General features: G+C 49.2%; 1 protein-coding gene across 3 annotated transcripts in view; it reads left to right on the top strand.

Annotated features, from left to right (window-relative positions):
* LOC118779120 (SRSF protein kinase 1-like) overlaps positions 1-15,017 on the top strand; it is a 30,309-nt gene that overhangs the window by 4,042 nt on the left and 11,250 nt on the right. The window contains exons 1-3 of one of the 3 annotated variants that reach the window (XM_036531025.1): positions 592-750; positions 14,529-14,647; positions 14,775-14,883. In XM_036531025.1, coding sequence (XP_036386918.1) covers positions 680-750; positions 14,529-14,647; positions 14,775-14,883 — 299 coding nt within the window. In that variant the 5' untranslated portion in view covers positions 592-679. Of the gene's footprint in view, positions 1-591; positions 751-7,199; positions 7,337-14,528; positions 14,648-14,774; positions 14,884-15,017 lie in introns of those variants that run through there. The other 2 variants (XM_036531027.1, XM_036531026.1) reach the window with 2 other exon arrangements.

Raw genomic sequence — 15,017 nt, 5'->3', positions numbered from 1 at the left:
GACCAGAGGGAGTGTCCAGGCAGTGGGGATGGCAGTGAGGGCTGTCTGCTGTGTTACTTGTACAGGAAAGATGTGTCATCCCTCAGCTTCCCCCTCATTTGCCTCGTTTGCCTATAGGGATGCGTAGCAAGCCTAGGGAAATCTGGTAATCCTTCATCTCCTTTTCTCCTCTCTTCCTCCATCTTTCTCTCTTCCTCTATGTCTGCCCCTCTCTCCCTCTCCCTCTCTCTCTCTGCCTCTGTCTGTGCTCCTTCGCTCCTTCTCTCCCTCTTTCCCCCCTCTCTCTTTGTCATGAGCAGAATCCCTCTTGCTTACGCAGACAAATGATTATAATGGGCTGTTTGGAGGGATTTTTGTTTGTCGCCTTGTAATTCTCTGGCTCCCCCCCCAGCTACCCCCCTCTCCCCTGCCACGTTAGGTCTGCACCTGTGTGCCCTCTTCTGTTCCCCTGGCACCTCAGCTTGCCAGCATGCCAGGCATCCAGACAGGGGATTTTTTTTTTTTATTGCCCTCCCCCTTCTCCCTCCCTCCCTCCCTCTCTTCCTCTCCCTCGCTCGCTCGCGCTCTCCCTCAGTCGCGTTTAAACCGCTGTGGAGCTGGGAGCAGGCAGAGAGCACAGCGGAGAGTCCCCCCCGCCTCCCGAAACGGCGCTCTGTTCCTCAGGCTCGGGGCGCCCGCCATGTGGCTCCTGGACTGGATCGTTTCGCTCAACACGGCTGTGGTGAAGCTCGCCAACGGCCTGAGGTGCAAGTGAGTGCGGTGGCGGGTGGGGAGGCGGGGGTGCTCTGAGTTATTGATGGGTCGATTCATATTTAATTAGGTGGCGGTGGCTGGCAGCAGTTGGCAGTCAGGGAATATACAGAGAGGCTGAGGTCCGAGGTATAGAAGTGCAGGGGCTGGGGGGTTTTAGGCAGCGATCTGTGTCCCGTTGTGGTTGTTCTCCAGTTGCGGCTGAGATTCGCCACGCATTTTTTTGAGGCTTCCCTTGCACAAACTGTTCTGTCCATCAGGAACCAGGTTCTGCTCACATCCAGTCTTTTGAGTGATCCCACAGAAGACATTCTTTTTAAGCTTGTTACTTGGGTTTTCTTTCCCCCGCTGTAGATGTTATGTATATTGTGGTTGTTTCCTTGTTCTGTTTTCCTGCATGTGTTTACTTTACCTGTCTCAGATGACTGTAACCGTAGCAGCCAGCCCCCCCCCCCCCCCCCCCCGCCCCACCAGCCCATACACACAACTCCTTGTTCTGCACCGATTATTATGCGATGAAAGTGGAACTGATTATTATCTGATGAAAGTGGAACTGTCGTTTGATGTCCAGTGCTGTAATTGAATCTAGTGCGCATTAGTGCCTTGTTCTATCAGCCTGCTGATTTTTCGGCTCCCTTCGGCTTCGCGCGGCGGCTCTTCTCCCATCTGCACTCGCGCCTCTCGGCTGTTATGTAAGAGGCTCATTCGCGGGCGCACGGCTCATTCTGCATCCGAGGGGATCTCGGCAGCGGAGGGTGGGATTTCGGCGTCCGCGCTTCTCCTCCGTTTATGCCGAGCCCGAAGTGTGGCCGCGGGGTGCCAGGTCTAGCGTGCGCAGCGGGCAAACGTGAAGTGACACCCGCGCCGCTTCGCTGTGCCCCAGTTTGCAGCACCCTTTTCCCGGTCTTCCAGCTGTCACAATGCAGAGCGCTGCGCTCCGGACAGAGCGATTGCGGAGCCCTTACCCAAATATCTGCCACAGTCTTGCGTGTGTGTGTAGTGTTTGTGTCCGTCTTCTAGTTAGGGGATCGACCCAGATTTCTCCTGATTCTTCTTGAAAAGCTGTCAGGACTGGGACATGGGATTATTTTCCCTGCGATTATTTTCTTAAAAATCTGTGTGTTAGACTCCGGCACCATCCTCTCCTCCTCAGTCTCTTCCTCTTCCCTCGGTTTCGGTACACGCTGTTCTCAGCGCTGCACCCAGAAGGAGCTGCTGTAGCTCGCACCCCGGGGGAGCGGCTCTCTGCCCCCAGCCAAGCCAGGGGACCAGCTGGAGAGCAGCCACGTGTCTATTCCACCTGCATCAGCCTTTGTCCTGCGTGTGCAGGTAATCAATAGGCTGCATCTATCTGTTTCAAAGCAGCGCTGTGGGGTTATGCCATTAGTCCTGCTTTTTTAAGACAAACCCTGAGATCTCAGAGATCCATTGAATTGGATAGTAGATGTGATGCTGGTGGGGATGTAGATCGTAGACAAGCTCATTGCATGTGAATACTGTAACGCAGAGCAAAATTTGTTGCTTTAGTGTGTGCTGAAAACACAGGGTACATAGTGTGTATGTGTGTGTGTATAGGGATTTCTGCACTGCGATTGCTTTCGTGTGGGGTGAGGGGGGTTATGGTTGTGTGTCTACGGGACGTGCCGCCGTCGCTCAGTGTCCTTGCGCCCGTCCGGCGGGGCAGAGGTAGGACCGCGGCGCTGTCCGTGCCGCCCGCCGGCCTCCCTTCCTCTCCCACCGCGGCGGGCGGCGCTCTCGTTGGCGGAGATTGCGTAACGCCTCGCTGCTATATTTACTACGCCGGAGCCCCTGGCGCCCGGCAGTGAGGAGCAGCGGGAGCAAGCGCTCTCATGCACCGCACGTCTCTCCGCGGCCGCCGCGCAGAACCGCACACGTCCGATGCATTCCTCTGCTCTCAGGGGGACCGTCACACGCAGCCCCACCCCTGCTGCGGGGATGTCCCCCTCCCTCTAAAGGCACTGGGGCTTCTGTGAGACAGTAAAACCCATTGAGTGTTGTGCTGGATGTGCCTCATGTTTTTAAATTCACTTTTTAAGGGCATTGTGTGGGTATGTCCCAACTAAATACCTTCCCCCGGATCCTTTTTCGAATACTCGGTGCCTTTTTTTCAAGCTCCAGTGAGTTACACGTGTTAAAGGATGACTGTAGTAGACTGCTGATGATTTGACAGAATTTGAGCAAAGCCCTAGGTGTCCATTAAGCAAAATAAAAGGTCACGCAGAAATGAATCTGATGGTGCTGAAATGAATTTGATGGCCCTGGTCAAAAATCTGAAAATTTGTAACTATGCTGGGAATTGCACAGTAGCATTTGTCGGTTTACTAAATTCCGAGGGCCAGCATATATGGGGTCCATTTGTACTTGTAACTTAATTTCGGAGGCAGTGTCTCGTGTGCGTGTGTATGCGCATGCATGTGCGTCTGTTGTGAACAGCGTCAGCATGGCAGCATGTCATTGTAAGTCTTGCAGAAGGATTAGATTTCGCTTGGCAGATGTCAGAATACCTGGGAGAGTGTGACACTGTTATATGCTATTTTGGGAAGAGGATGCAGCTGTGGATTCTTGTGAGTAATGCTGTTATGTCCAGACCGCAGTACATCCCTCCCCACTGTGCCTCCCATTTACCCTCTTTGTGCCTCGCCCGGCCTCTCTGCGCTCCTCTCCGAGCCGCCGAGGGAAGCTGCTCCGCTCAAGATGGTATTGCGTGTGACTTCTCATTTGTGAAGTGACACCTGGCACGGGGACGCCTGCTCGTATGTAAACATCCTCAGAGCGCTGCTGAACGACGAGTAGATTTGGTGACACATAATTGAATAACTTCTCTAATTTGCGACACCGTGTCTCACAGGGTCTAAGAGCCCCCATCTGTCAGTAGAGTGCAGCAGATGGTTAACACGCATGTCAAGTAGCGCAGCAGCACAGTAGCAATGAGCGATCCCCACCCCTCTGTCCAAGGTCAGCAAGCAAACTGCCACTGCGGTCTGTTGCAATTACAGGAAAGTGTGGAACGGGCAGATGGCGTTGGTCTGAAATTTCAGAAGCTGTAGAACAGTGATGTTTGCTGTTTGGTGAGTGTTTTGACAATATTTTGCTGGCTTTTTTTTTTTTTAAGAAAGTGGTGCAAGCAAGTGGTGCAAGGCGGTGTCAGTGGAATTGCAGCTATGATTTATGAGAACATAATTGTGGCCTCACTATCTGCTGAACTTCAATTCTTGATCAGTCAGTTGAACGGTTTTTGACTTTAATAATCACCTGGATGACCATATACCACGTGAGACTTTTTTGTCCGAAGGGAAAGAAATTACAAGACCGAACTGGTTCATCGACTGGTTTAAAGCACTTCACTGAGAAATTGATTGGTTAGCAGTTGAACACACACCGCTCAAGACAGCTGTGGGACCTCAGCTGAAGGAAAACATTGGGAGAGAAGAACACTTGTACATTATGTGTGAATACTTGTGTCAGTGTAGCTTGCAGAAGAGATTCATATGGGAAGTTGCAGATCAGGCCTTACCAAGGTTTGTGTCACTTCCACACACAAGCCGGTTTTTAGCCTCAAGTAGGGTTCATTGAGGCTGTTCCTGGATCAGCTCAGGCACCTTCGTGGAACTCCCAGATGGATGCAGGAAGCTGCATGTCTAATCCAGGATTGTTTTAATCTTTTCCAGGGTTTTAGTAGGTGATTGGAGTACTTAAACAGCTATTGAAGTGAAGCATGAAAAGACTGCAGTATATTTAATGACTGTGTTTTGCTTCACACCTCAGTCTTGGCAGGCCATCTAAGATTAAGGGTAGGGAAAAATTGAAAAAGTGCATCTGCTTGGACTGAAACGGTTTTGATTAATTAGTAACCTAATGAATATTTCCTGTTTATTTGTGGACATTGCATATTATGTGTACTAAGAAAAAATAGTTTAAACAGTGCATTTTTCTGTTTTATTTAGGCTACTGAATTGTGGAGTTGTTGTAGCAAATGTGTTGTAGCAAACAGTGATGCAATAGCAGTAAGCAATGTTTTACTATTTATAAATCATGACATGACTTGCCTCTTCTGTTAGGGGGTGCATTGAAATGGAATAAGTGTTGGCAATTTGAATTTTATTTAGTTTACCTTGAATTACTGTTACACTCGTTTTGTCCACGTCAAAAGGTTGAAAATACCTACAGAATGCTTTCAGTGGTTTTTATGAGTTTGAAATTCTCGTTTCTCCACCTGATGTTAGTCTTGTGACTTGGTTGTTCTGTTGCCCGAGTATGAGTATCACCTCCTCTCTGATTCGCCTTTGAAATGGTGCCTTTATTCTGAGCTAAGAGCACAGCTAAGGCTGTTTAAGGGAACTGGTCTGGCCTGCTGCATGTAGTGTGACTGTGAAGGCCTGTGCTGTGAGCTGGTTTGTTTTGTATGAAGTGGGACATGACAGAGCGTGGATGGGTTGACAAATGCAGATTCAAGATGGGATGCCATGGGTTTGTTTCAAACTCGCAGTTATTTTGAGTCAAATAACAATAGTAAAGGAAACGCTGATAACCAAGGACTGTGGAATTGGGAATTTGTCCTTTGAGTGCTTACAGATGATTCAGCAAGAGGGAACCAACAGCTGCTACTTAGCTTCTTAATGTGCTGTCAGTCAACCGGCCAGAGCAGTCATTTGTAGAGGCAAAGGTCTTTAACAGTGTGGTTCTAAGTCCAATAGGGGAACCTGTCCTTGTGCTTCAGTGTTTGGCTAAGCAGCTGATTCTGGTATGGAGAATGTTTTGCTTTTAGCTGAGGGATGTCAGTAAGACAAATGTGCTATCTGTTGTGCTGTTCATTGTGCAGGTTCAGGATTATTTATGGGTAATCTGCAAAAGCGATTTATTTGAAGCTTTGGGGAATTGCTACTGTTCCGGGGGCAAGAATCATCTAGGTTTTAATCATTTTTAACAAAGCCCTCTCAGTCTTGAATTCATGGGTTTTCAAAGACTCGTTATGAACGTGTGATCTGCACACATTGCTGGACACGTTACTTGATCCCCAGCCTTGTAACTGAGAAAAAGTCTTAAGGACAAACAAAAATGCTTCAACTTCTAACCTGTGTGCTATGTTTGATTTAGATTTTTTTACTTTTAGCAGTTAACTGCATTCCTGAGGCAATAATACTGGAATTATTTATTTGTTTGGTGGCTGATAAGAGCCACTTGCAAAGCCTTCATGACAAGATACATTAACATGCATATCACCGAAGTCAGAGGAACAACGAGACTTGGTTACAGAACAGCTGACAGTGTGGTAAATTTGCATTGAGATGAACCTGTTCAGGCATGTATGTAGTGCCTATCTGTTATGGTAAATTATTTGCATATAGGGCCACACAATTTACTGTAAGAATTACTTCATAGTAGGTTTATGTAGCAGTGATCTGTAAAGTTACATCACTGTATCAGGTTGCACTTTGGACTTGCAGTGATCAGATACTGGGTGCTCGGTGCAAGACAGGTGCTTGTTCTTGTATCCTAGGTGAACTGTGAACAGGTGTATTTTCAGATGCTGCTGGAAGATGATGAGCAAATCTGCAGCTCTGAGGGCTGCAGCCTGGCCATGCCACCAATGAAATATACCAGTGATGCCAGTGAACATGAATGAGCGTCTTAAATCCCAGGGTTAGTGTTTGTGTAGGGGGTTGAAGGAACATACACAGCAGACATGTAGTTGAAATGTCTGGTATACCCAGCATAAGGTACACGTTTGTGTTTGTATACATCACCTTATGGTGGAATGAAGGAAATTAATTTCCCATTCCAAGTAGATGTGTATATTTTACATTTGTCGTTTGGGAAATTATGGATTTGCTTTCAGAGCTCGACCACAGCACTTTCAAAAATCGATCAGAGTCGCCACCCGTAAGACTCTAGCTAAGAAGCCTGATTGCTGGAGCCATTGGCGGACAGTTTAGACTGTAAACCAGGGGATTTAAGTAACGCAGCACCTAAAGTAATACCAGATTAAGGGTGTAGCTGACAGGGTTTTGGGGAACTCCCAGCAGGGGCAGTGAATTACCGGCACCTGTTGTTGTGGGCGGATTACCACAAGACGTCGGAAGACCAGAAAAACGAAGCACTAATTAGCAGAAAAGAGAGACCCTGGCAAATGTAGTACGAGATCCTGCTAATGAGATGAGGTGTCTGCGTGGTTTTTTTTTCCCCGTCCCGCTGTAATTACATTTTGATGAGAGGGAGGGGCAGGGGGGTGGGGGGTAGGCGGAGTGAGCTGTGTTGTTGTGGTGGAGGCTGCGTTTTTTTTTTACCTGCAATGCAGTGCTGAGCGACCGCAGCCAGTCAGCTTGGTGCTGAGAGAGAGAGAGAGAGAGAGAGATTGAGAGTGAGAGTGAGTGGGGAGGGACGGACTGGAGCTGACGACAGCGGGGGGGGTGGAGGGGGAGGAGAGCTCTTGTCAGCGCGCGGCAGCGCCGTCTCCTCGGCACTCTGCCTCCCCGCGTGGACCAGAAGCGCTCCCGTGCATGGCGGTACGCGAAACCCGCGCCCCTGCTCCAGTGCCGTATCCGATGGGCATTCGCGCTTCCTGCAGGTAAGGTGCCCCGTCCGTCCATCGCTACGCCACGATCCTCTGTTCCGCTGCCTCTCTCGCTCCTTCCCTCCCCTCTCGTCTCCTCACCGCCCCTCTCCTCCTGTCCCCCCAGCCTGACTGGAGCTTCAGCAGGGGGCCAAAACAACTCCAGAGTGCCGTGGGAAGGAGCTGACACGTCTGCTGAAAGGGGGAGTGGGGTGGGAGGGTGCGTGCATGTGTGCGCATTTGTGTATGTGTGTCTTGCTTGCTTCTACATAGTCATGTCTGTTTTTTTCCCCCCCAGTGAAATTGCTGTCTTATTACCGTTGATTAGAATTTAATGGTGTCCTAATCAACGCTGTGTGTTTCGCCTGTCTGTCCCAGTGTTTTTGAATCGGCGTCACCAGACTGGCGCCGCTCTCTGTCTCAGGGCACAGGACATGGGATGCAGTTTCATTCAGACCTCACATTTGTGAAGTGTCTGACGTTTTTGATAAGGCTCAGAGGACGGTGACGTCCCTGCTGAGTTTCATGTCGTCATTAAGCTGTCAGAACTATTCAAGAGCTTCAGGGAAAAAGGTGAATGGGGATCGATTTGGTGAAAACGGAGGCTGCCCTCGTAAAAGGGGGGGGGGGTCCTCAGCTGAGACAAGGGCAAGCTGAATGACAGGGGCACCTCTAATGGGCATTCTGGGACAGGGTCGTGAGTGCGGGTGCGTGGTACGTAGCTCCCTTTTGAAATGGAAATTTTGAGTCGCCTCTCCACTTGCAGACGACCACCAACGCATGCCACTTCTCCATTTCTCTGTGAATGATCACTCTGTTCCTGTCTGGGTCACACTTGCACCATGTTCACCTCCTGCTTTCATTCATGGCAGGTGCTGCTGCTCAGCACTGGAGAACGCCAGGGGCTTTGATTTTTCGTCTGGTCTCTCCATGGGAAGGGTGTCACAGTATTTGGCGCCTCCCATATCCAGAATCTAGAAAGCAAATCCATACCTGGATGTGAGGTGTGAGTGGTGGGGACTGGGGGGGGGCGGTTGTTTGTGAAGTAAGCAGATTTGTTGGGGTGATTGGGACAGGTTTGGTATTAGAAAACTGTGGTGCACAATACTACTTCCAGCCTGTTGATTGCTGCGTTTGTATGTCTGGAGTATAATGAAGTAGTGACAGGCATTGCTTAACCAGACTGCCAGTGCTGTGTACACGATGAATGGTGTGTGTGTGTGTGTGTGTGTGTGTGTGTGTGTATGTGAGAGAGAGAGAGACTGAGAGGGAGAAAATGTCAGTGCAGTGTTGTTTTTTCCATGCTGTGCAGTGTGTGGGTTGGCAGAGTTCTAGAAGATTTCTCTGGCTGCCTGAGTCTGGTTAACCCTCTCTGGGCTGCACACAGATGGACTTCACTTGCCTCTGTCCACCGGAGGACCTGTCGGATTCAATTCTGGCCCTTTTCTTACCGGCGTCCTGGAAGAGGCTTCCCAGCAGGTTCCTTCAACATTACTCATGCCGACCCCAGTTGAAAAGTAGGGTTGTAGCGCATCCCACTCCGATCCACTGTTGTGGGTGAAGAAGCAAACTGAAACTGGACTAAGCTATATAGCAAACTGCCCGCTGGGGAATTGGGGAGGATGCAGCCAATGAGGACCAACACAGCGTTTCTCTGTGTTCAATCTGCTTTCTGATCTTCAGCCAGCTCAGTCACACCATGAATAGCAGGAAGCAACAGGAGCGTTTAGAGAGGTGCGAAAAGCTCTGCCGCCTCTCCCGTGAGCTTTGTGGGCGAAGTGTCCTGAGGGAGCATGTGCAAAGGCACGCGGTAATTCACCCCGCTCTGCTCACGCATGGAAACCAAACCCAAACTGTAACGCATAAACATGAGGATGCGCTGCGGTCTGTCAAAGCCAGGACGGAGCGCTCCAGTTTGTTCTGTTTTTACCACCCCGGCCCCTGGAGCGGCAACCTCTCCCCTGTCTTCAGAGGCGTGCCGCGAGAGTGTGGCGGACGCTCTGAGACATACACAGTGACGTACGTTTGCCGGGGATCAAATATGCCACCCATTTGGAGCAATGAATATCGGCATGACTCACCGCTGAAGGATGCCCGTCTCTCAGGCGGAACCAGCCAGCGCTTAGCAGACGAGACTGAGGCAAATAAAGGATTCAGCCAGAGCTTCTGCGTCGGGATTCTGTTCAGCATTCTACCCACGGTGCGACGCCCCACTTACTGAAAGGAATAAGGGGCAGGAGTCAGATTCCCCTTGAAAGCCCTGGCAGAGCTTATAAAGGGACCTTTTTTATGACCCCTGTATCATTTTCCCAGCACTGTAAGCAGTGCTTCCCATCTGTTCTGAGAGAACGTACACAAATGCAGTCCTTAGACTTGAAGGCTTGGGCCCATTATCATTATGAATTGCCTTGCAGATGCTCCTATCCAGAGTGACTTGCATTGTGTACATTTCTACATGTTGTCTGTTCATACGGCTGCCTATTTACCGAGGCTTTCTGAGTTAAGCGCCTTGCCCAAGGCCACAACAGCAGTCCCCCGCTGGGGATTGAACCAGCAAGCTTTGGGTTACAAACCCCGCTCCTCACCGGTGTACCACACTGGAACTCTTCTGTCTGTTCTGTCTGCCACATCTTGAGCAAAGAAAACCTGCCTCTCAGAAGCACTCCTGATATTCCCGTTTTGCATTTTTAACAGAGCAGGGAGTGGTTAGGTTGCACAGGTGGGAGATGGAAGATGAAACTCGGCTCAGGGCAGCCATGTGGCACAACGGTTAGAGAGCTGGACTTGCAGTCAGATGGTGGTAGGTTTGAATTTGGGGTTTGGGCGCAGGTTGTGTCCTTGGGTACTTGCCATGAAAAGCTTCAGTGAATACCCAGCTGTTGGACCACATGTCCCACTGACGAGAACCATGCTGAGTACCTGAGGTAGAAATAGGGCTGGGTTTCCAGGCATGAAACTGTTGACACCTGACACAGGAATCCTTTGTTTGTTCACACTTTGTAACCGAACGCTTACTCGGTTAATGCCCCCACCCAGAGGGGTATGTCTGGCTAAATTAGTGCCAAAAGATTCCACCTGTAGGATACGCTGGTCCAGGATGCGGCTGCCCAGCTGTTGGACCACATGTCACATATTTGTATGTATGTGAGTGCTTACATTTGTGTACTTGTATGTGTCTGATTGTTCATATGTACATCTGCTAAGAAAGTAAACAAGTTAAACTCATAAGGTGTAATGTAATTTAAAAAAAGTTACATTGCATCTCCATGACAGTTGGATTTCTTGGCAGGGTTGTCCCCTACTCAGTGTCAGTCTGCTGCTTTCTAAAGGTTTCCTGTCAGGATATGTTGTAAATAACATTCTGACATTGTTTGTGGTCAGTGGGAAATCCTAGTTCTGGCATAATGGTAAGCGTGAGACAAGGCATGTGAAGTCAATGTCTGCTTGTTTTGCCCGTTTATGTTCACCTCTGACTGGTAAGGTGACCTGAAGGAACTGACGTCAAAAAAAAAAAAAAAAAAGCTGGAGCTCATTGAAGGATGGAACAGGACAGCCTGATCCTGACGCTGTGCAGTGACAGCCAGACGAGAAGTGGGCCCTGCTGACGGGAGGAGTAGGCGGGCCCTCTGTGCTCCAAAGGTCTGACAGACAGCCCCTGTCATGGCCAAAGTCCCCTTTGCAACAGCGATCTCAGTAAATGAAGACGTCTCTTGCCTGCCCTGAACGGCATGTCCTAAAAGCACATGGGGCTAGAGAGAGCCATTCATCATCCTAACTTATTCGGACACCCGTTGCCGTAGCGGTGTGTTTCATAATATTAATAGAAATGCGGTCGAAGGGGAAAAAAAAGTGTGTGTTCAATGACTTGCCTTCTGTTGTGCTCTAGATATACAGTATTGGATGGAACTTGGTTTAGGCACTTAGGTACTTTATATCGGCCCAGCTCAACCCTGGAGAAGAACAGACAGGTGGGCCTCTTTCCTCTTTAAATGTAGTATCCTTGTGTTTTGCACATCTTTCTCTCTGGGTAGAACCTTGTATGGGCTCTTGATCGAGTTGGGTGGTGTCATTGTGATGAGTTGGGGGTGCTGATGGCTGCCTTGCAGGGTCCAGAGAGCCCTGCCTCTGGCGATTGGGATGCTAAGTATTGAAGCACAGTCATTTGATTTGATCACAATCGGTAATGACTTCAGCAAGACCATTAAATGTGATTAGATCCTTTCTATTTACGCACTACGATGACAGACTCATTTTTCAAGTGTGGTTTATTGGTCAGTGGTAAACCTTTGCTGGTGAATTATAGTCCCATTTGCAAGTACCGAGGGATTTCTTTCTAAGTGTTCTTGGAGCTTCTGTGTTTCATTCTTTAGAGTCTCAGCTTTCTTCTCTGATTGATGGACGGTCCTCAGTCAGTTCAGCAGTATCAAGCTGAAAACCCTCTGACCCTCTGAAACAGACTGACAGCCACTGTGGACTTCATCTGCTGAATGGTTGATATGATGAAAGCACTCCAGCAGCATGGAACACATTTTCTATTGACCTCACCCCAGGATACCACCTGCCAGTGGCAGAGACATCCATGTTTTTCCATCAGTTTCTTCTGTATATCCACACAATCTAGTTTCCAGGGTTACCCGCTGACGAGAACCATGCTGAGTACCTGAGGTAGAAATAGGGCTGGGTTTCCAGGCATGAAACTGTTGACACCTGACACAGGAATCCTTTGTTTGTTCACACTTTGTAACCGAACGCTTACTCTTTGGGCGGGGTTAATGCCCCCACCCAGACGGGTATGTCTGGCTAAATTAGTGCCAAAAGATTCCACCTGTAGGATACGCTGGTCCAGGATGCGGCTGCCCTGCTCCTAGTGGCCCGCTGCCTGTGCCTTTGACCCTGGTGCAGGCTGGAGCACTGAGAAGCAGTGGGTAAAAACCCAGTGTCCTCTGAGCGATCCGCGGATGTAGCATCGCTGGCACAAAAGCCTTTCCCCCCCTATAGGCGCATGTGTGGGCTGTGCATATGCACTGCACCATTGCATGCTTTTGGGGTCTCGAAACTTGGTCACTTGTCTTTCTAGTTAATATTTACCAAAATGGTGAAACCTTTCCGTCAAGAAAAGCTTCCATACCAGTCTTTTCACAGCCAAATATACTCTGTTCTCAGAGGTTGTTCAGAGGGGGTCTGATTTTTTTGGACGTTCATGACAGTTACTTCCTTCGAAACATTTATTCTATGCATACAACCCTTTCTAGCTCTCCAAGGTCCTCAGCAGAGCTCATTACAGTGGTGTGGTAATAAACAATTTAAATCGAACACAAAAAAGCAAGTGATTAAAATAGCGTCTTTTGATTAAAGATTTAACTATGCTGGAGTGGAATCGGCCATCCGTGATGGTGGCACGGATGGAGGCAATCTGTGTTTTAAACACTGTGCCTCTCGGTTCTCATCTTCCTAAGCCTGAGCCTGGCTGTGTGCTGCTGGTCTGAGTTGATTGATCGGGGCCGTCAGGCTGTTCATTATTAATACCATTGCCAGAGGCGCTTCCCACTTCTCACAATGGTTTCATTTGGATTTGGTTCTGAGACTGATATATTACTTAAATGTAACTCATTCGTGGTGCTTTTAACTACTAGCGCTGTATTTAAAGTGGCTTGTACTTTTGGGCTCACAGAATTTGACATTGTAGTATTCACATCATAAGCTGGTTTGTATTGATGGTATGTTGTATTTGACACAAAGCTTGTGCACCCATTTCAGTTGGGTGACACATTATTTATTCAGAGACATTAATGTTTAATGGCGATGGTGTGATGTGGTTGGATCATCAGTGTTACAGGGAGTGTTAGGGAATGCCTGTGAGGGTGGCAAATCTGTGTTGCTTGAAAGCTTCGTTAAAACAAAAGTGTTCTTTTCAGAAGATTAGATTTAGAGTTTGGAATTTGGCTGGCTGAGCTCTGACTCATTGTTCTGGTGATTATAGTTTTGGATGTTATTTTGCTTTAAAAAAATACAGCTCAATGTGTTTTAAATCTCGGTGGATTCGTTTTTTGTAGGAAGAAGCAACTGGTTTATCTCGCCTTAATGCGGTCTAAGTCTCTAAGCTGTTAGATCTTTATAATTACGGTCTTTCTTAACACTTTCAAACAGTTGGGAGGAACAATATCGAAGACTGTAACATTACCAGTAGCATCCAATGTGTTGAAAAGTGAAGCCATTCATTAGTACAGGCTGGTGCACAGCGGCTAAAAAGCACAAACACCCCCTTCCCCCCCAACTCCCTTCAAGGCAGCAGTGAACTTCATTTAACATGCAGAGAAACAGAGAAGGGAAAAAAAATACAAACTTGAGCGCGACTGGCGAAGGTTCTCAAAACCAGGACATTGTCCTGACCCACTTTTTAAACTTTATTTTTAAATGTTTTTTTTCCCCCTCCCTCTCGCGTTCTCTCGTTCTCTTGCTCTCTCTCTCTCTCTCTCCTCTCCTTTGATACGAAGCACGGCGCCTTGATGAGAGCGCTCCTCCTGCGGCATGTTTAAACCCTCGCTGACCCATATACTCGCCCGGCTGGCGAGAGGGGCTTCAAAGCGAACATCGCCGCAACGCTTCTCAAGAGCTCTCTAATAACTCCCTGGCTGGAGCTGCCTGCTCGTAAACAGGAGCGAGTGAGGGGAGGTTGGGGGGCAGCGGTGCCTATTAATACCCCCCCCCCCAGCCCTCCACGGTGTTCATGCTTTGCGGGACCGGGCGTGCTCGCGTGCCGAGGCCGGTCAGGTGAGCGTGAGGGCCGCTCGTTTGTTACGTAACCTGAGGAGCGCAGGTGCTGCTGGAGCGAGGGGAGGGGGAGCGTTAGCGCTGAAGCAGGCTGTGCGCACAGGCGGCACCGGGAGGCACAATCCCACGTGTTTAAGGTTATTTATTTTTAAGCGAACAAACGCAAACGGCGAAAGTCTGTGACCGCAAGTTGGCCGGTTTGTGTCAGTTTTTTGCGAGACGGTGTCTGTTTACTGTAAGCGTTTTTTTTTCTCTGAATCCTCTGTACAAACACAGCTCAGGTTTGCAGCTGCTGCCATCAGCACTAAGCTTATTCATCTTAAAATAAGAATGCGTAAGAAACATCTTATGTATTCCTTTATATATAAGATATATAGTTTATATGTATGTATTAATATACCTCCCCATTCTCCTCCTCTCTCCCTGTGTCCCTCAGGCCTGATCCCCACCCACGGGGAGCCTCGCAGCCTCAGGACTCCAACCTCCAGGATCACGATGAGGAGATCCTGGGCTCTGACGACGAGGAGCAGGAGGACCCCAACGACTACTGCAAGGGTGAGCCTCTGGTTGCCTGCTTTCCCTTCACACCTGTACCCCGCGCCCCCGCACCGTAGCGGGCGAAGGGAACGCTCCCCTCACGTCTCGCCCCTTGCTGTTTCCGGTGCCCCCCCCCCCCCCGCAGGCGGCTATCACCACGTGAAGATCGGCGACCTCTTCAACGGGAGGTACCATGTGATCCGCAAACTGGGCTGGGGCCACTTCTCCACCGTCTGGCTGGCCTGGGACATCCAGTAAGTGCCGCTCCTTTTTTATTTTGGGTTTGTTCTCTTGCGACGCTCCACCTGTATGAACCAGAAAATTCAGTCCTGCTCTCCTGTGACTCGTCCCGGGCCCGGTGGCCGGCAGGCACCGCGACTGGCCTCAT

Source organism: Megalops cyprinoides, chromosome 6 (assembly GCF_013368585.1).
Source record: "Megalops cyprinoides isolate fMegCyp1 chromosome 6, fMegCyp1.pri, whole genome shotgun sequence".
In the NCBI taxonomy this organism is placed as follows: domain Eukaryota; kingdom Metazoa; phylum Chordata; class Actinopteri; order Elopiformes; family Megalopidae; genus Megalops; species Megalops cyprinoides.
This window is presented reverse-complemented; position numbering and strand designations above follow the sequence as displayed.